The 25,676-nt window shown below is 38.5% G+C and overlaps 1 protein-coding gene across 7 annotated transcripts in view; it reads left to right on the top strand.

Moving 5' to 3' along the window:
• The window catches only part of agrn (agrin), a 241,681-nt gene that overhangs the window by 148,409 nt on the left and 67,596 nt on the right, over positions 1-25,676 (top strand). For all 7 annotated transcript variants that reach the window (XM_012967110.3, XM_018096015.2, XM_018096012.2 and 4 more), the window contains 5 exons: positions 10,091-10,306; positions 13,734-13,958; positions 14,910-15,134; positions 17,912-18,118; positions 24,651-24,872. In XM_012967110.3, the coding sequence (XP_012822564.1) occupies positions 10,091-10,306; positions 13,734-13,958; positions 14,910-15,134; positions 17,912-18,118; positions 24,651-24,872 (1,095 nt within the window). The remainder of the gene's footprint in view (positions 1-10,090; positions 10,307-13,733; positions 13,959-14,909; positions 15,135-17,911; positions 18,119-24,650; positions 24,873-25,676) is intronic.

Genomic DNA, 25,676 nt, shown 5'->3' with positions numbered 1-25,676 from the left:
TGGAATGTGTACATTAAAGGGAAAATATCAGGGGTAACAGTTGTGTTTCAAGTGTTTTCCTGGAAAACCTGTGGAGTATGCTAAATAAAGGACGTCTGAAGATTTTCAGGGAGACAGCTGTGCATTCTTCAATTTAAGTATGTATCCATGTGTCCACACACACACAACCTAGTAGGGAACCCCAACTAGAGGCTTTTGAGCATTGTGTTGCCTGCTACCCTCGCTAATGCTGTTCTTGATTGATTTGCAGCATTTGCACACTACCGAAGTGGGTATTTGTTAGAATACACAAGTGTTAATACAAAACCCATAACTGTACTTGAAGTCAGAGGTTGTTGCAGGCAGGTCATCCATCTGGGCTCTCTAGCCAACAGTGACAGTGCAAATCTATCAACCCCCATGCTGGCTAGAGAAAAATATGAACTTGGATACGGAGCCTAGGTCCCTTGAGGAATATAGCTTTCGGGAAAAATGCAGCTGGTCTTAAATTGTGTACCCTAAGTAGGGATGCACCAAATCCACTTTATTGGATTTGGCCGAACCACCGATTCAGGAAAGGATTCAGCTGAATACCGAACCAAATCCTAATTAGAATATGCTAATTAGGTTTTGGAATGGGTTAAATGTTCAGTTTTTAACTTTCTTGTTAACATGACAAAAAGTCACATGATTTTTAGGATTTGGTTTGGCCAGGACCATGGATTCTGCCAAATTCTGCCGAAGAAGGCCAAATATTGGCCGAATCCTGGAAATGGCAGAAAGTGTAGCTAGTTAAGTCAGCTATGACCAACTACAAATGACCTTGAGTAGTTTAACTACTGTCCCTGTTCCTACTGCAAACCCTTAAAATTGCATTCTTGCACTTCAACCAATTCACAGGCTAGCTGGCTATCATTGGCTGTCCAAACACATGGTAGATTTGCATGGAACATGCAGTAATCTTATCAAACAATACATATCAAACCCCAGTAATATCACCTAGGAAACAAATCAGGCATATTACATACAATAAATAATACTAACTAATAAAGTTACATGTAAATGTAAATTGTTAATGTAAAATGTAAATGTAAAATGTAAATGTCTTAAATGCTGTGGTATAGCCTGAGTTTCTTAAGCCCAACAGCAAAGATGTTTTGAACTGTTTTCACCCCCCACCCAAACCATTTAACCTTGGGGAAGACAAAAAGCCTAATTAATAAAGGTAGATTAACGGCATAATTTCAGATGCATGCTAAATTGTGTCCATTGCATTTTACCTACAGTGCACCAATAAGGACAAAAAGATGTGTCGTAGTAAATTGTGTGCAAATTGCAGTTCATACTTTTTGTCTGCATGTGTGTTGCAATGGTAAGTTTTGGCTATTGACACAAACTTGGTGCCACTTGTGCACCTACAAATAGCAGGGTCACTGCGTAGACAAATTCACACTCCCTGCAAGATGCAATGGAATGTGTGCAAGTGACTTCCTGAATAGCATCAATATAGGCCCAATTATGCATCTAAACTTGCTCTTTGAACTTGGATTTTCTTTCGGAATGATGTTTATTATGTTTGGCAAATATATGTGGACATTGCACCCAAGTCAGGACTAGTATTGGGCCCCACATGGGATTTTGGCCCCATATGCTGCTTTGTAGATGCTAAAGTGTTAAAGTACCAGAGAAAAGGATTCTTACATGTTGGAGTTGGAGAGTGGAGGACAAATGCTAATGTATCACAGTAGGTGATGGGAGAAGATACAATATAATATATTGTGTTCAGAGTGCCAGATAATGATGTATTTGTGGGAAAGGGGGGTATGTGGAATAGGGAGGGAAAGAAGGCATATACTAATATATTGGTTAGGGAAAGGACATGTAGAAGATTTGGGGACAAAGGGATCAGCTATGTTTTTGGTGTACTGCAGTAGGAGGGAAGCAGATCACATACCAGAGCACTGGGCTGTGGCAAAGGGAGGGCAGGCAGAGAGGAACTGATGTAATTATTGGATGGTGAAGAGAGAGTAAATTCAGATGCTAAGGGCAAAGAAAGGGCTCCAGTATTGGTCTGTGGGACAAGAGGACAAATGATGATTTAGTAAGAAGGGGCAAACAGAGGACAGATGTAGATGTATTGGGTAGGAGAAGGAAGTTATAGATGGACTGAAAAGGGAGGGAGACAGGGCAAATGTAGATGTATTGGGTAGGGGAAGAAAAGGCAGTTGCTGATATATTGGGTAGGGTGGCAGAGAGGTCAGATGAAAAAAAGTGTTAATAGGGAGAAAGACGGCAGAAATTAATGCACTGGAAAGAGAGAAAGAGAGCAGATGCTGCCCATGTAATACTTTCCTGTTTTTTTTTTGTTTTTTTTTTTCATTTTTGTCATGCTTTACTAACATTAACTTTTTCCTTTTATTGCTTACTTTTGTTCAGCTTACCTTAAAACCTTCCTTAACTTCTTCCTTCCTTTCCTCTTTGTTTTTCTTTCTACACTACTTTTCAAACATTCCTATTTATTACCCAGTTATGTCTGATATTTTCCTATTTTTTTTTGTCCTCTCCTTTCTATTGCCTGTTTTCTATTTTAAGCAGCATGACTTTGTCCTCCTTTCCCTGCACTCTTGCCTTTTTGGTCAGGGCTATGATAAGGCAGCATGGATTAGCTAGGTCACATTAGCATAGCCTGCTTGAGATGGAGGTGTCTCTGCATGTTGGAGTGGGGAGGCTTGTCCAAGCCGGAGGATATGTGATCAGTGTATTTGCATATTGCTCAGCTCACGGCTCTTGTATTAATTCCACTTCAACTCTCCTGCTTCAGTACCACTAAAAATTTAGCGTTGTGCCATTAACTCTTGCTACAACAGAGCTGCTTTATTTTTCTGATGCAACATTTGCCCCAGGTACACATTTTTTCCAGATACCTAATCTACAGAATATAAAATATTGGTGGTTGAAAAGGTCTGCAGCTAGATTTAGTATCTGGGTCACACTTTCCCCACTTTATCTAACATGCTGATTTTTAGTTGGTAGGCGCATAGTAATTTATATTTCTGCTGAATCTTTCTGTGCTGAATTCTTCATGGTAACAGTGATTTAGGAAAGAACAACCTGCTTATTTATATATAGGATTTTGCCACACTGGCAATATAAACATATTGCACTATAATCTATTGTAATTTGTAACCCTGTTACTGCTTTCCCACTGACTGAGAGCCACCTACTATCAAAATGCTGTCAGTATATATAACTAGGACACCACGGTGGGATTCCTTGCTGAGGAATTAGTGGAAGATGTGAGCAGGAGTTAAAGAGTAAGGGCTGGGACATTATATGAGTTGCTTGATGCCCCTAGGATCGCTATATCTTTATTTACACTCAGCATGTGCCATTGCCCCTTTCTCTCACTGAGTAGCAACCATTCTGTCTTATTGCATGGATGTAAAAGCAAAGTCTAAAGTCAGACTTTCCAAAAGTGATCTTGTGATATTTTGATAAGCAAGTATGACTGCCATTGCTTTGATTCTGGCCACGTTCCCAATTAGGAACTAAGCATACCTTCTAAACCATTCTTTTGAAAAGGATTATGGATTAAGACTTAGATTGACAAGAGGGATTTACAAGAAGATAGGAAGAATAGAACAATTATCTCTTTAGGGAAGACAGACTCTACAAGCATACTTATGGTTAAATATAGGTAGATCAGTAGGCATCTATCCAATACCGGGTTGCCCATTATCCATTAGGCCCTTGATAACCGACTGATAACAATCAGTATAGTTAATATTGCAGTAGTTGCACTTTATTCATTTACAGTCCATTATATTTGTATTGTCACAATCTGACACTTAAACAGTTAATCTTTGTTCTTTCTAAAGTTGACAGTTGGTGTGCACTGTCTCAGGACTGCTCATTTTCATGTTATGTGCTCAGAATGGGCTCTAAGCAGGCAGTTCCTCTGACTATTCCAAAGCACTTAGCCCTTTGAGAGACCTTCAATTCCTGTTCAGTTAACTGTTTGCCTTTGAGACTAAACAAGTTAGCTAAAAAAATCTCATTTACAGACTGACATGTTAATGTAGCTGAACTTCCCATCAGATCACTCTGTTCATAACAAGCCCAGAATGCTTCAGTATCGGTCCACTTGCCTACCAAATGAGTTCTTGATAATTAGCATTGTGATTCAGTAGCAGATGCAAGATGTTGGGGTAATGGGTTCAATTTAGGAGCTGTTTGTCTAAGCTGTTATTTATATAGGGAGATTCTACTTTACAGGCACAATGTATCACTGTTGTTTAGCTCTAGCAGCCTACTTTGTTGGCAGATTCCAAAATGGAATAAATTAACTTTGTTTAGATTTAACTGTGCGATAGTGTCAAACCCAAAGGCTGGAGCTCGTAAACTTGTGATATCAAGTTCCTAATACTTGAGTTTGTAATGGAAAAATAGCAGCCATAGGAATATATATAGTTATGTGTATATACCAATGTTAGTAAGAAGTGAATTTTGTCAGAAATGTTAAGTCTCGCTTTGCTATTGTGTATTCCTAGGAAGAATTTATAGTGTACATTTTTATTCATTGTGATTCATGTACAGCCCTGTTATTTCAAGGCTCGTTACTGCTCTGTTATTGACCTGACCTTGAGTAAATGCTAGTAAACTTTTATGTTCGCTCTGTAAACACATTATTATTATCCCCTCACCACTACAAGTAGTAGAAATTGTGACAAAGAGGTCGTCCTTACTTGTCCTCTTTAGTCCATTTCAAAAATGTTATTAATAATATAGTCTGGAATTCAGAGATTCATTGGTTGGTGGTTTTGCATTATTCAGACTGTTATCTCACTTTTTTTTAATGTTACTTGATCTATTTCTGTAACCTAAAGTAGCAGAGGTATTGTTATTTGAATAATTCCACATATATGATAGGATTGTGACTCAAGAAACCACAAGGTTTCAGCATCAGTATCTATGTACTTGGTATCATATACAGCATGTATCTTAAAGGAATACTCTCACGGGAGAGTTTTTTCAAAACACATCAGTTAATAGAGCTTCTCCAGCAGAATTCTGCATTGTAATCTATTTTTCAAAAAATTTTTATATTTAATTTTGAAATTTCACATGGGGCTAGCCATATTCTTCATTTCCCAGGGTGCCACAACCATGTGACCTGTGATCTGATAAACTTCAGTCACACTTTACCGCTGAGCTTCAAGTTGGAGTGATATCACCCCCCTCCCAGCAGCAAGTCCGGCTTGGGACTCCTCCAGTTACAAGGGAGTAGGAGAAACAATAGGTTACCTGAAAGCAGTTCTAATGTGTAGCGCTGGCTCCTTCTGAAAGCTCAGATTCAGGCACAATGCACTGAGATGGCTGCCTACACACCGATATTACAACTACAAAAATACATTTGTTGGTTCAAGAATAACATTTTAAATGGCAGTGAATTATTTGCTATGAAAACAATGTTATTTAAAAACAAAAAGTATACCATAAAATTCATGATAGTATCCCTTTAACAGACATTTTATTTTGCATGTCCTGTTTTTGGAGACCAAAAGAATTATTGTTTTCCATTATGTCATATATTTGCCTAGCGGTCTTATTACTTGTAAGATAGACAGAGTTAAGCATGCCTTAACAGTTTTCAGTGGCACTGGTTACATAGTGGCTATAAATAGTAATGCTAGTAGGGAATAAGGACCCTTGCTAATAGTATTTGGGCCCCCAGGCTTCATTAATGACTCATCTATTTGTGTACCCTACAAGATGGTCCTTAGTGGCCAATATCTGGTGATCTTAAAAAAATGCCACTGTGAACATCAGAAAAGTAGGAAGTTGTAGAGACTATTGTGCTCATTTACCACAGTTGTCGGAGTGCAAAAATAGACAGAGCTGTTGATGCCATTCATTAAAGGTACTTGGGTTCTTCTTGCACTTGGCACTGGTGTGTCTGATGCACCTCCCTATTGATGTACCGCTGCATTAATCAGTGCACTGGCATGCAATTTGGAATTCCAGGAATCCCATTGTGAGCTGTGTCAATGTACGCATAATACTTGTGCCTAAAGAATCGTGTGCAGATGCTATATTGATGCAGATTGCTGGAAACTATGCCTTCCTGAAAATTATAAGTGCAGTTGTGTAACTTCCCTTTATGGCTGCATTTATCCTGGAATTATGGGGAAAATGTTGGATTCTGGGTAAAAAACATGGTGAACTGCATCCAACATTACACATTACACAATGCACTTGCATTTGCAAAAGACCCCATAATTCTCTTCCATTTCTTCAATAATTTAATTTACTGGACCTTAAATTGAATGGCTAAATCACTGAAATCTGGGCTCATATATATATATATATAGTATAAAAAAGACCAGCAACTCCGGGATTTCTTGTGAAAAATCAAAACATGTATTCAAAGTAGCATAAACAGCTGACGTAACGTTTCGGTCCCCATCGGGACCTTTCTCAGGGCATCCATATATTATATATATATATATATATATATATATATATATATATATATATATATTAAAAGTACAGGAATGGTGCACACAGAAAACTCCAGGTACTGCCAGAGTCCACAGGTATAGCGGTGCACACTGGGAATCCTTTAAAAATTAGCTTTTATTGAACTATATAAAACTTAATACATGGAGAAATAGGTCAACGTTTCGGCCCCCCTATTCGACCTATTTTTCCATGTATTAAGTTTTATATAGTTCAATAAAAGCTAATTTTTAAAGGATTCCCAGTGTGCACCGCTATACCTGTGGACTCTATTGAAATTGCTTGAATCGGTAGCACCTGGGTCAATTAGCCACTTGCTAAGGAGTGCTGAACCCTCTTGGTTTGTATATATATATATATATATACACAGTACATCTAGGTGAATAAGGAAGGGGGGTATGTGTCTCGGCTGACTTCATATGGACAAGAAAACACCTGGGTCAATTAGCCACTTGCTAAGGAGTGCTGAACCCTCTTGGTTTGTATATATATATATATATATATATATATATATATATATACACAGTACATCTAGGTGAATAAGGAAGGGGGGTATGTGTCTCGGCTGACTTCATATGGACAAGAAATCTAACCAGACAGTTTGCACAGCTGTTCAGCTGACCTCTGCCCATTCAGTAACATAACCCGATAACTGATAATATTGGATACAGTATTCCCATTCTGGCTGCCCTGCAGGAAACAACAGTGATTCCTGATGTCATTTTCTCAGCCTGAAAAATATTTTATTTCTTTAGACTCAAGGGGGAAAAGAAATCATGTTGTGCTTTTAATTTATCTTAATTTGTTGCTGTGACAGTGTACTGTGGAAGAAGAATCCTGCAATCCCCTCATCCTGCTAATTCTCACTGTATGTGTGAGCATTTTTTCTAGTGCTGTCGTAAATAATAGTGTTTTATTTGCTATGGTGGGCCATCTGGTCAATGAAAAAAAATTTGTGTAGTGGTGCAAAAAAAAAATAAAAAAGGACCTGCACTAAAACCTACAACACAGAAACACTGAGTAGATTATTCAAATTATTAATATGTAATAATCATAGATTTTCACCCACCTAAGAAGCAGCATTTTGTTATTTAGAGCAACAAAATAAGGGGTTGAAATCAATGTAAGAGAGAGCGGCATTGATCTGGCCTTATATTTGCTGATTTGTGTTTTAAACAGTTGAAGGAAATTCTCCTAAATTCTATGTATCTATTTGATAGAATTTTAGCCTGTCAAATTACAGTTAGGGTAATGTGTCACTGAGAGATTAGTCGCCCTCGATAGATCTCTGCTACCACAAACGACTAATCTCTCTGAAATGTCTTCTCACTGACAACAAAGGGAATCGCCGGTGGAAATCGCTTCGGTTTCACGAAGTTGCGCAAAATTGCCTGTAGGAGGAAACTTTACATTACTTTTTCGAGAGATTAGTCGCCAGTCACAGTAGCAGAGACCTATCGCAGGCGACTAATCGAAAAGCTAATTCAGTTCCTTCCACTGTCTAAATTTGTGTGCACTGACAGACATGGGAATCAGCCCTTTAGCGCACACATAGAGAGAGGATTTAGGGCTGTGGGACATGGGGGAGATTAGTCACTTGTCACGGGCGACTAATCTCCCCGAAATGCCATCCCACCGCCGAAAATATAAATCGCCGGTGGGATGGCATACGCGGCACCGCGATTTCCCGAAATCGTGGAAGTTGCGTCTGCCATCCCACCGGCGATTTACATTTTCGGGGAGATTAGTCGCCCACGACAAGGGAGATTTGTGTGTTACAGCACTTAGGCATGAAAATGCAAGTTACTGCACTGAAATCCACTTTGTGGGTGCACTGATAGTCACAGGCTGATCCTATGCCTGTCAATCTCTGCTGGTAGGTTTTTAGAAACCTCCAATGAGAAGGTAGCATTTATTGGACACCTGTTTGAAAGCAAACATTTAATTGGTTGTAAATTCTAAGAAAGGTTAAGCTGGGAAAGATGTGAAATGAACTGACTTTTTATGGCTTTAAAATAGGTTTCGTTCTTTCCTGTGAGAGAAACCACATGGACTAAAATTGTTGTGCTCACTGCCCCCATAGGAGACAATAAAAAATCTATTTCTGTAACTGAAACAAATAGCTCCAAGGTCCTTGTGTTTCCTATTCATTACAGGTACAGCTCTCCTGATCATGTCCTTGGTAGATTCATAGGTAATGTGTGTATCATAGGTGGTTGTTGGGGTTTTATTCTCCCCTGTGGTTCATTAGGTTTTGCTTACCTTCCCGAGACAAGTAATTGTCATGGGAAAATGAATAAGTAATGGTTTCACTAGGGTCTGTCTGAGAATGTATTTGTTTGTGTGTCCTGCCCTATAGGGGGCAATTTGTTATATCTGGCATGCTAATCTTTACCAATTTAATTGCTGTGGAATAGGTGTAATTGTGACATTACCCCAAGCAATTTAGCAGAGAAGACAAGATAACAATAGCAAAATGCTTATTGGTAAAAATAAAAAAAACCCCGTAAAGAATCAAGTATAAAAATAGAAATTTTGCAAAAACTGGAACACTCTAAACATGTGAAATATTTTTCAAGGTTAACTGTAACAAATGACTTTATAATTGATAATGCAAACTGCTGTACATAATACTGCTCTCCTGCTTACCAGCTAGCCTTTGAACATCTGGAACAACGGAGCCTAGTCCAAAAACATCCATAATGTACAGACACCCACTCCATTTCTATTTTTTCATCACTCTGAGTCACTTTTTCAGTGCTGATTTAGTGACCTTGCTCAAGTCGTCACACCCTTAGTGCTGCAGTGGAGGTTTACCAGGAGTGTTAGTAATGATGTCCTTCCTGGCTGCTCATAGTTTTTGTTTCTTAGGCCAAGGACACACGCAGCGGATCATCCACATTCTTCCATCCGTGTGGATTCACTGTCATGCGTTTCTCTCTGTAGCTCCATTGAAAGGCCTTGTGGAGCTACACTGAGTGGATATCAGTCCAAAATGGTTTTGCATTTTTCTACTTTTTGCACCGATTTCCACTCAGTGTAGCTTCACACAGTGGAGGAAAGAGGACAGTCCACTTTATGTGCCCCTAGCCTTAGGGAACAACCAACACAATGGGCACATTCATCTCAGTATACAGTAAAAATCAATGTAATGTCTTTGGAGTGTTTGATTAAATGCAAATTATATTTGTATCAGTGTCACACACGTCCTCCTACGCCCCACCAGAGAACCTAGTCCCACTCTCATAATTAGATTACATTGCCAGCGGTTATATAGTTTTATGGTGGACAAAAGAAAAGACAAATGGTACTTAATCCTGGTAGATTTCTTAGTACTCTGGCAGGCCAGTTTGTTGGTTGAATTGGGTTACTGCATGGTGCACTAAAAAATTCAAAAAATATTGTCACGGTATCAGTTAAGAAGAGTAAATTTAGTTCACCTTAGTGCTGAACCAAGTTTTACTTATTATCTTATAAGTTATTTATGAATGTATTTTTGAGTTTCATTCTGTGTGTAGTTTTATGTTCATCCAGTTCATGCCTATTGACAACAGCTTTCAGTAAATGTAATCTTTATTTCTCTGTCTTACAGTGTGCCGAGGAATGCTCTGCGGATTTGGCGCAGTATGTGAGAAAAGCAGCACCGACCCATCTCAGGCAACCTGCATCTGTAAGAAAACCGCCTGCGCCTCCATTGTTGCCCCTGTGTGCGGTTCCGACTATTCTACTTACAGCAATGAGTGTGAACTGGAGAGAGCCCAGTGCAACCAGCAGAGGAGAATCAAAGTCATCAGCAAGGGGCCATGCGGTAAGAGATGTGCTTGGGAGCACTGCAGAGCTACAGCCAAAGCAGGGCAGTTGTACTTCATCTGTAATGTTCATGTCTGGCACAGACTTTGCTCTACTACAGCTCCCAAAAGATGTATAATACACTCAGTATAGTAGCTGGATCAGATGCCTGTTACATTCTTTTTTCACAAAAAAACTATTAAACATGGCATCCCCCTCCTTGTTTTTACATTTCCCTGATGAGGTATATAATAAATGGCCTCTTTCCTTTCTTTATTATACTGCTCCCTGGTCATACGTATACTATAATGTGCAATCTTTTTCCTTTATTTCTAATGCAGTGCCTTAGAGTTATAACACAAAGACTTTTTCCTTGTCTGTTCTGCACTGATCTCTGAAGAAATGCACAAAGCACCGACTCAATACATCTCCCTAAGCAAATGTATAACGTATGGCTTCACGTTGTTGCCATACAGATTCCTGTTTTGTTATATAAAATATGAGCCCTTTACAATTATATCTATATAACTGTGGCTGCATATTCACTATGTAGTCTGTCTCTCCCTTTTAGCTCCAAGATTCTATAGCAGAGCTGCCACCCTGCTGGGAGATACAAAACATGGCTTCCCATTCCTCCCTATACTCCCTAAAGAGATGCATTATCCACAATGCCTTCTCCATACAGCTGCCTGACCAGATAAATAATGTTTATCTTTTTGTCCCTGCTGTTTTCAAGCACACACAATCCCTACAGTGTTTTGTCTCTCCTTATTGAGGAAGTATTGAGGATTATGATACCTTCTAATGACCAACATAAAAATGAAGATACAAGAAAACAGTGTTTCAGAATAGATAAAATGCAGCAGCTGGCAAATGTTTACTGCAAGCATTGCCTTAAATATAATATTTATTAAATTTCTCTATAAAACCCAGGTATGGATAGATGAGAATGTGGTCCTATGGGAGCACTCACACTGGCCTATCATGATTTCTGCCTCACTGCCACTTTTTCAGAGGTTTTGTTGCAAAAGCTTTCCAGAAATATACACTTACATTGAATCTGAAAAGCTGAAGCGAAAGGTGATAAAATGTCTGCAGGTCCATTTAATAAATATTAAGAGTCTTTTTTTTTAGTGCAGGTGGCACTGCACACACTCTCTGTGATCTGGGTTTCTGCAGAGAAACTAAGATTTGGGGTTATTCCAAGACATCAAAACATTGCAGAAAGTGAGGTTACCTGACATAGAAATGGTACAAAGTTTATTATTCTGATGCACTGCTTCCTTGTACTATGAATCTGAAATAATTACTCAAATCAACCTTGGATATTGAATTTTGTATTTTAGCCTGATTTTTTGTTGAATTTTATATTGTGTGGTGGTTCCTAAGCTCAGTGACTGAGAGCAGCACCGAGCATGTGCAGTGAATCAGCAGAAAAGAAGATGGGGAGCTACTTGAACCCATTCAATGTATTGGTGTGCCTTGCAATTTCCCTTTAACAACAATATCATTGACCAGGTGCCTTTTAAATCATAAGATCAAACCTGATCTTCTCCCCCAACTTTTCCTCCCACTTAACCGCCTGTACTGAGGGAAGCTAATATGGCTGGGTTGTCAAGCTGCATGCAGTGCCAGGGAGTTAGGCGCTGTGTAAACGAGACCCTGTCCCCTTTCTCTCCAAGTAAATTAACGTGACCTTTTTCTTTCACGCTACTCAAGCTTGTCTCAGCACTGCCCATCGCTCCCTCCCAGTGAAGGCAGCCTGAAGGGAACCTACTATATCTTCATATTGAGTCCCTTAGTGTTTATTAATTGGCAGAAATACAAAAAAGGCTGTATGGGGAAAATGTTATACTTCAGGAAAGCAGTTGGGGGATAGATGTCTAGGCTTGATTTCTAACAAGCTCATATAATGCACTTCTTTTTTCAATGTAATTTATAGATCTGTGTTAGCTTCATAAAAGTTCAATTAAGATACCCCCCCTTCCCCCCACACACACATTTAGTACAATGTTAGCCTCATATTGTGATCCTTGTTTAAGACAAATTTGAAACTGTTTGGTTTGTATGTCCATTTAAAGTAAGGGGCTGAGATTAGGGTTTCTTAGCATTTTTTGCAGGTTAGCCTGCCTCAGCTATAATTCTACATTGGGATCAAGTGCAATATTTACTGGCCGATAGCAACCCTAGTGGAGATATCTCATGGCATATGTATTAGCATAGTCCATTTATTTTTACATGGCCATTACACTTGGTTTAGTTTTACAGCACGAGAGGGAGGGGGTTTGCTTTCATGCTCTACCAGAAGATGACACCATATAAATCTTAACATACATATTTTACTAACAGGAGAATGTAGTAAATGGTATTGCTGCAGAAAAAAGAGAAACCAATATATAACAATAGTGTTTTTTAGTCTATATTTGTTGCTTTTAAAGGACAATGAACCTACAACATAGCGAACGGATAAATATGTTTCATGGCTAGGGCTGCTGCACATTTTTCAGGTACAGCCACTTACCTGTGCACATTGTGCTGCCTGAGGGTACAGGTTAGTAATGTACATGTAGAAAACAGTACAACATCTGTGTGCCATGTTACATATATAAGGAGTTATGTTGTAGGGTTGTGTTTGCACTAAATCATCATTTACTATAGTCTCCCTAACTCCATTACTAGCATATATTTCCCAGGAGGAAGAGAAAGATTTTGAATGTGCTACTTGGTTTCATATATTACGATGGTAATTAAGGTTGAAACAGACCTATGGTTTATTAAATTAAACTTTTTAAAGCTCCTCTATAACTTGCTGCAGAAGAAGGAAACCTGGCGCCTTTACCAAGGGGTTTCAACACTCAATTTGGGAAGGCCACCTCCCACAGACTGCATATTAATCAAAACGTCTTATTTTTAAACGGTACCTTTAAGAGTACCTTGTACCAGCCTTAGTAATATATAATCAATCTTTATTGGAGGATAAACAGTTATATTAGGTTTTTTTAATGTTTAATTAATTTTTTTTAGTTGACTTAGTAGATTTTAGTAGACAGTATGAAGAACCAAATATGGAAAGACCCAGGTCCCGAACATTCTGGATGACTGGTCCTATACTTATTGATCACATCCCCTTCCCCTTTCATTTCATTATATTTTAATCATTAATCTGGTGTTCCTTTTGAACCTTTTCAGTTATTCTGTGAGCGATTGTTGCCCAGACTTGTAGCATCTAAGATGTGTTCCAACCAGTGGTTTATATACTTACAGTTATATTGATGTTAGCATTCCTAGTATACCATTCCTGTTTTTATGCAGGAATGGTATACTACATGAAACAATACAGTATTTGAAGCCCCTACTAGACCATCTGCTATTTAATTATTTAAGTTAAAACTACTTGGGTTCAAACAGTGTCTTGAAAAGTTTTTGTTTTTTCTCTTTTCTTCCAGGCACCAAGGACCCATGCTCAACAGTGTCGTGTAGCTATGGCAGTACCTGTGTCCGCTCAACAGATGGCCAGACGGCAAAGTGTATCTGTCCTGCTACCTGCACAGGGGTTCCAGAAAATGTTGTTTGTGGCAGTGACGGCAAAGATTATCACAATGAGTGTCAGCTTAACAAGCAGGCATGCGACAATCAGGAGAATCTCTACAAGAAGTTTGATGGGCGTTGTGGTAAGTACCTGTCTCTAGCCAGACTCTAGTAATATTAAAGCAAATTAGATTTGCTAAACTTTATGCATCTAGACATTTAGCCTGCACTTTATTTTACTAGTGCTTGACAGTGGTGTCTCATTTACTAACATTTGCTGTATTTTTAACAGAACATCAAGAAGGCAATGTCTTATTTATCCGCGGGCGACTAATCTCCCCGAGTTGCCTACCCCTGCCATCCCACCGGCGAACATGTAAGTCGCCGGCGGGATGGCACATGCGGCGGCGCGATTTCGCGCAAATCGCCGAAAAAGACTCGCGAGTCTTTTCCGGCGATTTCCGGAAATCGCCCCGCCGCATGTGCCATCCCGCCGGCGACTTACATGTTCGCCGGTGGGATGGCAGGGGTAGGCAACTCGGGGAGATTAGTCGCCCGCGAACAGGGAGTTAATCGCGGGCGACTAATCTCCCCCGTGTGCCAGAGCCCTTAAATAATTAAATAACCTAAAAAAATTAAAACAAACTGCAAATTGTCTAACAATATCACTGTCTACATCATACTAAAAGTTAATGTTTGTTAAATTAAACTACCCCTTTTAGGGCAAAAATCAACAAATAATGACTTTTTATTACAGATGAGTGACAAGAAGATTTACCCGTAGGTGGCTATTGAGTTTTTTGACATAGTTCTTCTTTTGACAAAAGTCATTCTGATTGTTAAAAATTTAAAAATTAGGGAATTTATTAAAGGTGAATAGAGAAGATAGTGGAATTAGAGGCCGCTTCATAGGTTGGGTTACAACTAAATGTAATAATGACAGTTGCCACCTTTATTGCACAGGTATGGTTCATGTATGCTTTACAATACCTCTGTGTCCCAAAGCTGGTGTTTAGCATACTACAATAAGTAACTCTGTCTCGAATTTGTCTTCAACATATGCTATACTGATTAGATGCTCTGTGTTTGTATAGATCCATGCAGAATTGCCATGAATAATCAAAACAAAGCATGTCGAGTAAACCCACGAACTAGGCAACTGGAAATGCAATACCGACCAGAATACTGCCCAGTCCGCAGAGATCCTGTTTGCGCAGATGACGGTGTGACTTATGACAATGATTGTGTAATGACTCGATCTGGATTCATCCGTGGCATTGAACTGCAGAAGGTGCACTCAGGGCAGTGCCAACCGCAAGGTGGGAAAAGATCACTAAATAAATCACAATAATACATTTAAAGTATAGGAAATATAGGGTTTCCTTCTTTTCTAGAATGATGGGAAGGACTAAACATTGTTATATATATATATATATATTACAAAGGGTATTATTTTGGAGCTACCTTCTTTTTGAAACACAGCTTCAAGTTAAATTCAGCTGAAATAAGTTTACAGTAAGACTTGCTGACTTTTTTTTATTCAGCAAGTTACATGATTATCAAGCAGATTTCTTTTTTTTCCCACTGTCACTGGAACAGAACAGAAACAGAAACAAGGGTTTGATACTTGTTAAAAGAAAGAGACAGCTTGCTCTTATTTGAAAGAGCACAGTACAGCATTTACAATTTGTGGCATTTTCTGGCAGAACAGAAAGGAAGCAGTGTACGCTAGTTCACCCTACATGTTGGAAGGCAGTGCACATAGTGCTGTGCAGTCCAAGTTCTCTTCTGGTACAACGTGGCATTTCGAATCTTGTTTGCAGGGATTGTCTTAAACATGAAGACAAAGTATTATATTTAACTGATATTCATTGTTAGAGTATCTTGGCTTTGTGAACCTTCCTAAATGTTACAGTTATCTCTGTGCCCTAACATTTTTTTGTACCAAGGGCATATATATGCTAGCATAGAACTAAAGCAGCACTTTGTAAGATTTTACATGTAGCTGGTCCATTATTAAACATTCTGTGTATTTTAGGGATGGATCGTGTTAAAATGATGTCATACAAAGAGTTCTGTAGAGCCCCAGAGGAGACTGGGGTCCATAAAATCCCTTGGAGGGCCACATACAGCCTGCAGACCTTCAGTTGGACAGTCCTGCCCTAACGTACTGCTCTGTGGAGCTATAGAGTGGGGGTCCCTTACCTTTTTGACCTGTAAGCCACATTGAAATGTAAAAAGAGTTTGGGGGCAATGCAAGCATAATAAAAAAGTTTTTGTGGAATGCCAAGTAAGGGCTGAGATTGTCCATTTGGTAGCCCCTATATTGACTGGCAGCCTACAGGAGGCTCTTCTTGGCATTTCACTATATTTAGATCCAGATAGGTCCTATGTTTGGATAACAACAAATGGATTATAGCACTCCATCCCTGACAGCTAAGTACAAAACACTCCCAATGAAGTATGGTATAGGAATGTATAGGAACATATAGCAGCCGGTCAGCAAACTGTGGTCAACTTGAAGTTTGAAAATGTTTGGTTTCTGTGGATAACTGCACTGTTGCAATTTAGAAATTATGTTAGTAAATTGCCCCCATATCTCATGTTATGTGTAACCCACTGAGGGTTAGAAAGTTAAATAGACCAATTTCAACAACATTTGTGGTGTTGTCTAAAAGTAAAACACATGCAATACATCATGCAGTTTGTGCAATTCCTGTCCTTATTTTTTCTCTGGGGCTCAAAAGTAGGCCACACCATTCAGGGTAGTTCTCCTGTACAGGAGGAAAGGCATTGACGAGTGTGAAATTTAGAGCATTAGCCTACATTCTTACACTATACAGCAGAGAGATTCAACCAGTAAATCAGTACCTTTCTCAGGCTGTCAGAGTCTGAATGGCTGCATTTCTAACACAATGAAAAAGGGATCTGTAAAATAAAATGACACTTATGTGGTCAGGAAATATACAACGGAGGGTCTGTGCTGGCACCTTACTGCTGATTTCTGTGACAGTAAGTAGGCTTTTAGTGGTGTGAAACAAAAGAACTGAAGATGTTTTCTTAAAATGCCATGCATTCTCTCAATTCCCAGGCATATAACATCTGTTTCTCAGCTAACAATATACAGTAAATTCACTGTTAGGATTTTACACACACTAAAGACATAGATTATATGGAAACTAACCCTTGCCTATATATGTAATATGGAAATGTTTAATGTAAGAAGGATTCCCTCTTTGAAGTATCATTTAGCCCTTGAAATGAATTATAACACTCCATTCCCTGACAACCAGGTACAAACACTGCCAATACCTGGCACCATAACCAAAAAAAAAAAAAACACAAGCAGGATTTACTGAACTGTAATTCAAAGGAGCTACCAAGTCTATGTGGCATACTGATGGAAGAAAGTTTGTAAAGGTTTATAATGCTTTGATACAGTAATTTCTACAAATTGTTATAAATGATCTTTCATGATATTTTTATGTTCATTTTACACGAGCAGAAGGGGTTTTGATTGCAGAGAATTACAATAATTTGTGTGTGAAATTCTAACCCATTAGCTGGTGGCACCTTTAATACAATAATTATGTAAAGGGTAAGTATTTCCCCTGAAGAACTTTCTTTAGCAATATGTTTTTTTGTGCATCCATTTAGTATGTAGAGCAGCTCTGTGCCACTTGTATCATGGCTGCAAACTACATCTCTTCTCCCCTATTTATACCTGGTAACTAAATTCCTTTACAGATATTTTGTTCAGTCACGAATGTCTGAGTTTGCTGTGTTGCCTTGCTGTCTGACCCACTTTTAGCTCAGCTTTAGCTTATGAACATCTCACCTGATATTCTTGCCTAGAAAGTTATAGATTGTATATAGATACTTTTCAGTGTACTTGAAAAAGAGTCCATGTCCACAATTTTTATGGTGAGCATCAAAATCAAAGCATTTTCAAAGGTATTTCATTGGTGTTAAAAACACATTGCATTTGAATGGTTTGCGATTCATGACCTAACTGGTTTTGGATTTTCTCAGCACTGTGCACAGTATTTCTACTAATGAGCCCTGTGTCAGTGACTTTCTCTTGCCTTTCCACTAGACAAATGCAAGGAGGACTGTAAACACAATTCTGTGTGTCTTAACCGGAGAGGTGTGACGCGTTGTTCTTGCGACCGTGTTACTTGTGATAGCACTTACAAACCAGTCTGTGGTGGGGACAGTCGCACGTATGCCAATGACTGCGAGAGACAAAAGGCAGAATGCTTTCAGAAAGCTACCATTCCAGTAAAACACAAAGGCCCATGTGGTATGTATGAAACATGGTTCTTCTCAAATATGTAGTCGAGTTTTTCTGTGGTAGCATATGTGCTCTTTCTTTCTTTTTTCTCAAATGACAAAGGTAAGGATATTAATTTTTATTAACCCGTTACAAGTTTATTCATTCTTGTTGATTACTGGTCCATGAGCTTCAGCAGGTCAGTTTTCTCAATTAATAGGAAAGAAGGAAGCATGGATCTTTTAAACCGATTTAGTGGGGGAAAGGGTGGTGGGTGAGCCATTAAACACATTGCTTTCCATATCTACCTTCATTTACCTTAAACTGTGAGACCCTGGTGCTTCATTCTGACACCCCTTGCCTTGAATCAAAGCTTCCGATTCCTGTACCATTTAGTTCATAAGAATAACTTTTTCAATAAATGTTCGTCTTCTCTCTTTCCTCCTAATATATTACTTTTTTCTCTCTGTCTCTATCTCTTCTTCATAGAGAAAGTGTACACTGTAATTTTCTGCCGCTGACCAAATAAGGTTTGGACAAATCAGAGGATTGTATTGTTATTTCTCCTGTTAATGAGCAATCGTCCTTTTCTTTCCTCTGCTTTCCTGGATTCACCCTCTTCCCCCACACTGCCCCTTTTACTTTTAGACTTAGTGACTGCTGCTTCTCTCTCGAACTCTTCCTGGAGTCTTTGCACCCCCTCTACCACTTGGAATGTGGGAGAGCTCTCTTGAGCTAGCAGATGGGATGTCAGTTGTCATTGCTCCCTTATGAATGCTTTATACACCACAAAAACTCAGGCAATCTTTTCTTCCTGTTCACCCCCACCCCCATACCTTCTTGTATTTTGTGTCTTTCTTTCCAGCTCTGGCTCTGTGGAGTAAGGATCAGGATAGATGACCCCCTGATTGCTTTCTCATCTCTGTCTGTGAGGTCTTCAGTCTGAGGTCTGCTCTCCTCCCTCTGGACACTCACTTATGTCCCCACTCCTTTCCATTCACTGCTTGCTACTATTTATTAGTGTGTGAGTGAGGATGACAATCCTTGTGCTTTTCTGAGCTGGCTTCCAGGCTTATGGTCTTTGTGTCATAGCTGTTGCATCTTGGGCTCCCACCATCCATTTAGCTCCACTTGTTTGTGCTGACACTCTTCAGTGCTTGTTGCCTGTTTATGTATTGGCACTTATTGGCAATCCTTAATCCTTTATTTGATTTATTTGATTTAATAAAATTTGGGATTAGGCCACAAAGCATTCAGTAATTCTATTTTACTATCTATGCTGGGCGTCATGGTTTATACTGTTTAGCCGGACAGTCCGAATGTTTTATTATCTATATGGCCTAAGGCAAGGATGTCAAGCTGTCAGCCCTCAAATTACTGTGAGCTGCAGATCCCAGCATCCCCCCATTGTGGCTCACAAAAGCTTGAGGGTTATGTGCTTGAGATCTCTGGATTTCTAGGCCTGATAAAAATACATATTGCATTGGCAAGAGTTTTGGCCACACCTAAACAGGCTTTTCAAATTAGAATTTTAGATGCCACTCTTCTTCACTGGAATATTGTGCCATTCATTTTAGCCTTCCCAGTCTTCTAATTAGTAACTCCATCTTTTCTAAATAAAAAAACTAATTAAAAATGTGATTCATGTTTGTTTAAGGCATATATTTTGTTTCCTTACACTTCAAAAATCATATTTGATGAACACCAAATGTGGTTTCCTCTAATCTAACAAAAAAAAAAACCAAATCACTATTTACATGTCACACAGCACGATATACTGCAAATTATGCTGGTTTTTAAAGGAGAAGTATACCAAATAAATTAATGAAGTTGGGTTTAAGGAATTGAGAAAGAACTAAGTAAATAATAATTTCATCCTCTAGATTGTTCTTGGCCTGGTCATTTGTGCATTCATTCACTGGTCCGTGGTATTATCAGTGCATTGTATAATAATATTGATTGTACTGCCAGTACCACAGCTAGCCTAGATTTCATCCTGTAGCTGGTAACACTGATGCAAGCTGTTCAATAAATAGGAATTATTATTAATGAAGCACAAGCGTATTCTGTAGTGCTTTATAACAGAAGACTATATTCATCAAACATAAATCAATGTACATGTTACACTCAAAAACTGACCATTGGGGCTTATTGTCTGATATGCCTACTGCTGTCTTTGACTTGATCTCATATATAATGGTGCTGCCAAGAAACACATTACTAGTACTTTCTAATGTGGTATATTTTCCTTTAAAAATTCAGGCTGCATCACTTTTCCAAATAAAAAAAGGAGAATTATCTCTGCAGCCAAACAAATACACAGTATATGCGTGTGTATGTATTTATATATATATATATATGTATAGCAGAACCCCGATTTTACTTTTTTTCCTAGTCCCCTGGTGAATGTGAAATTGGGGTTCTAGCGTAGTTCTCACCTTGCTTGAGAAATGCACTGCTTTGAACATAATATAGTAAATAATGTACCTCCTATTGTAACATATAAGGATATTATAAGTCCTAATCCAAGTGTCTTTATACAGGTTATGTAAGGGGTACATTATTTGTTATAATACACAAGTTTCAGTGGGCCATGTGACAAAAATAACATCACTAAGCACTGATTTTAACTGGCAACATTAAGAAACATCATTTATAATAATACAATTTACAGGATATTCATGGCTCTTGTGTATTGTAATCCATTTCCTGCCTGTTTACTTTGGGATCTGGATGCTAAGACTATGTCATAATAACCAAAATGGCGACTGATCGAATGCAGCTGAATGTTGACCCATAAGACCAAACTGCCCAGTTGGCTGAGGACTTTGATGTGAATATATTTGGGGGCCTCAACCAACTTGGAATCCAATCTTATTATAAACACCCTCTTTTCTGTATGCTGCCTTGTGAAAGTTCATGTATAGCCGTATGCTATGACTAGGTTAAGTCAGCTAATGTGTTCGTGTGTAGGGTTTCATTCATTCATGTTTTTCAATAAGACGTTACAGCCTAATTGACTCACATGTGCATGTGTGAGGTCCTACACCAACCTGTAACTAGTAGGTGCCCATTTCCTGCCTGTTTTGGGGGATCTGGTTGTTAAGACTATGCCATAATAACCAAAAGACCTCACTGCCCAGTTGGCTGAGGACTTTGATGTGAATATATTGGGGGTTCTTAACCAACTTGGAGCTCATAGGTGCCCAATTCCTGCTTGGGATTTAGTTTTCTTTTAGACATAGCTGGTTATAATAGTAGCATATGGCTGATTACTTGACTTCAGAATGAAATCTTTCTATATCAGAGGTAAAAGTTCCTTCCCATACACATGACAGCTTTCATAGATGGACACACGCAGATATACACCTGTCTGTGCTGTGTACCCCATCATGTTTATTAGCTTAAGTATAATGCCTTTAGTCATCAGATTTACATTGAACCCTAGTAGAATGCTAGCTTGTAGGCATACAGCAGGAGAGACTTCAACAGTTTCCGATTCAAAACAGTGCATTCTTGAAACATGGCAAAATGTTAGGATCACTGATGCATTATTCTGCATCGTATATAAAAAATAAATAAACTGAAATGCTTAATTCCATTTCAAGATACAACAAATTAGTAATGCCCATTATACAGAAACTGCAAAACAATATGTGAAAAGAAAATACCATTAATGTCTACCCCTTAATCTTGTTTTTTCTCTTGCCTGTCTTTTATTAATTTAAGGGATATACGATGGTCCTCTTTAGCCAGTAGGTATTCACGCTCATCTCTGATCCTCCAGGTACTGTAATTGCAGAACTGCGTGGCACTAAAGAGTTAAAGCCTTGAATGGCGAGCCAATTACACTGGAAAAGGAGACTTTCCTTTATCTATTGTGTCTGGGAGTATGTGCTGTAGAGATTTTTTGTTCACCTCAAGCACTTGTAGAAGAAAGAGATTCTAATATGATCCCATTCGTTACAGGTGGTCACATTTCTTTTGCCCTGAGAGGCAGAAGTCAGCACCCAGCTTCTGTCCTCTTAATTGCATTAGCACTTTTTCCTGGACAAAACAAATAGTTATAAAATGTTTTATTTATATGTTCCTGTAGAGCAGCTGTAGGGGTACTGACCCTTTTAAAAGTGTCCAACTAGACCTGTCCATTTCTCTGTAAATATATACAGTCTGTATGCATTTAGTGCCTGTGTTTAAAAGGCTGACTCTGTCCATTACTGTCACTTGTCATTGTGTACCATATGTCAGTAAAGTCAGTGCATCTAATCTTTCAAAACAGTTAGTGGAGATCTGGCTTTTGACTGTATAAGAAAGGTAAGGTTCTGTCTCATTTTAATGGTTGATTTTACATCTCTGTGGCTGTCATGTGGATTCACCCAACTGCTCAGTTCTTTCTAATTCAGTGGTAAAAGTGACCTCTTTAGCTGCAGCTGCGATCTTGGATGTTATTTTTAGCCTTTTGTGTAACTGGGGGGTTGCACAGAAACTAGACAGAAAGAAAATAAAATCTAGGCCCCTTGTACCTACTTCAATCAAGATGCATGTTAATTGCAGTTAATTTGTTTGCTGGATGAATTCTAGATAAATAGAGAGATAGGTACCTGAATGATGTCATATTAGGTTGTTATTTATGTCTGAACACTAGCTTATTCTAAAGGTCTGTGTCTGGATGGAGACATAACCTAATTAACTGTAATTGGGAATGCAACCTTGCCTAAATGGAAATATGTAGTGAACATACTAAGTGTTTTTATAGAAAAATAAGTGTAAAATGTTCACAAATATCATGTTTTAAAAACTTATCAGAATGTTAATTTGAAATTGGTTGCTGCCTTGTGATTAGTATATGATATTGATGATAGATAGAAGGTAGATGATAGGTAGGTGAAGGGGAACATAAGTTTATTTAAATTCAATACAAAGTTTAGTTGTATAATTAAGAATGGCAAAATATATTCAGTGGTCACAGAGAAAGCTCCCCACACAGGATCCTAGCTTCTATGATTTCTCTGTAGACTTTTTTTTAATATGTTGCACACAGCCCTTTGTAGCAGAAGAAATATTGCTTTAATACCATAAGAAATAATATCTCATAAATCCTCTTTGCTTGTGCCTTATACGTATTGTAGGTGTACATACAGTGCAAATAAAAGCTGCGGCACATAAGACGCAGGTATAATTTAAGCCGTGGATATATTCACAAAATTTAGGCTGCGCTGAATTTAAATTCTAGGTTTTCATTTTAGAATCTGTCTGAATACAGAATCTGATGCCTTCAGAAAAAAATAGTACTAATATTATGTACTAGGCTGCTTCAAGCCCACCTTGAACCTTCATTGTAAGTTTCTAGCAAACAAAATTAGGACAAGGTACTCTGATTAGAGTTAAAGACAGACCAGAATTCTCCAGTGGGTCAAGTACAGGTAAATGGATCCAGGATAAATTGTTAGATGCTCTTGTAAAGCAGAGTTATGTAAGCCTCTTCATAAGATATATATATGTATATAGTTATGCAATTTTTTAAAAGAAAGAGGAAAATATTTGAAATGTACTGAACATAGATACAGCATCATGATCTGCTTAATGAAAAAAACAGAAGTGAGAAGAATTTTAAAAAAGGCATTTTAAGAAGCAGACTTGTGAATTTGCAGAGTGTTACATTATGCAGCTTTTTGATCTGCTATATTTCACTTTCTAAGCATTTTAAATTTACATTGAGCAGCAAAGACCTTAAACCACTAATATTGCCATGGAAACCAGGATCTCCATGGATAAAAACTCACAATAGCTTTAATTTCGGTCTGCGTTTTGTTAGCTATAGTAATGAAATTTTTGCCAAAGTGAAAGACTTAATAGTGACAGAACTTATAATTATAAGCATATCCCTCTTTTAACTGCTCTAATTCAAATCAGCTTTTCATATTATTATCCAGTACGTTGTAGAAGCTGTGCATGAATGGGTTCTTTAAATAGAGCAAACCACAGGGGATTGATCCTCTCCATCAGACAGGATCTGCAGTCCCATAGTGACCATGACCTCTGCACTGTCCAGTCTGACTTTAACATGTTTCATTGAATCTTTGTGTAACACAACAGTGAGATGGGTTCCCCCTGTCACAGCTGGAATATGGATGATGGAAGTAATGGAAGGTAGCCTTTCAATGTCTGTAGCAAAATGATTGTTCTTGAAACTATGAACTTTTTTGTTTGCCCTTTAGCTTGCTTACTGTGTTGGAGAACCAGGGCTGCTTTTAGATTTAGTAATCTTGAGGCAAGCTTGCCTGTACTTTGTCAATAAACTACATTTGGCCCTGTCTTAATGAAATAAATGTAGACAAAATTTAGTTAAATATACAGTATAAGCAGCCCAATTGCTTTCTAAAAGCAGATCTGGAAGGTTCACTTGCACACAAGTTTGGCATTCCCTTCCTCCACCAGGGGGCAGTGTGTGACTAGCATGCAGTTCTCTCCCCGCTTGCTCTGCTTGCTGCTCAGGGAGGGATATTAATGGAGCCCCATAGGTAACACACCTCTGAACTTTTCTTTGTTTTCTCTCTTGCAGATCTCCATTCCCCCAGTCCATGCCTGAACACAACCTGCAGTTTTGGAGCAGCATGTGTAGTAAAAAACAAGAAGGCAGTATGCGAATGCCAGCAGGTGTGCCAGGCAGTATATGACCCAGTGTGTGGCAGTGATAAGCGCACTTACGGCAACCCATGTGAACTGCAGTCAACAGCCTGCACGCTTAAAAAAGAAATAACCATTTTACACAAGGGGCCTTGTGGTAAGAAACAATAAACAATAACACATGTTTACCATAGGTAAATACACACAATGTTCTGGAACTAGAAGCTGGTACATGAAAAGGGCTACTCGCAAAAATGCAGTTAGGGAATAAATATAGGGAACAGATTTCTTAATACACACTTACTAGTTACCTTTTGGTTGTTTCCCTGCAATGTAAAGCTAGACTTACATGCACCGATATTATTGTATGAAACAAGGTTTTGTATGATAGTTGTGCGTGTATGGATGAGACGACCGATATTGCAAAAGTCTTGGATATCGGTTGTTTCATTGATTGGGCGGGACAAAAGATTTTGATCGGGCGCCTTCAATAGTGCAAAAGCTGCGTTTAGGTCTGAAACACCAGATAGGGGTAGAATTCCTGTTGTTTCTACCTCCATATCTGACGATACACACCTGAACCTCAGTGGAGGGTACAGATGATCTGGAAAAGATGATCAGGAAAAGATTGTAATTGTTACGTGTATGGTTACCTTAACTCCTTACTGTGTAAACAATAAATCAGTTGTATCCATTACAGTACAAATTAGAAACAAAGGAATTATTGCATTTTAGGTCCCAATTGGGCTTCAAAACATTTACCCTGAATTGTTTAAATTCATTTGATGTCATAAATTCAGTCCTTTACTGGTATTTAATGGGTTAACAGTTTTATTTCCAGTGTGGAATAGTTTTATTGCTAGAATGGTGATGAGGTTTTACAGTGTATGCCCTCTGAGTAAGGAAAGTGCTAAACACCAGGCATGGAGAGGTCAGACCTGCATTACCATTAAAATCTGTG

The sequence above is a fragment of the Xenopus tropicalis genome, chromosome 7 (assembly GCF_000004195.4).
Source record: "Xenopus tropicalis strain Nigerian chromosome 7, UCB_Xtro_10.0, whole genome shotgun sequence".
NCBI classification, from domain to species: domain Eukaryota; kingdom Metazoa; phylum Chordata; class Amphibia; order Anura; family Pipidae; genus Xenopus; species Xenopus tropicalis.
Note: the sequence above shows the minus strand (reverse complement) of the source record. Positions and strands in the feature narration are given on the sequence as shown.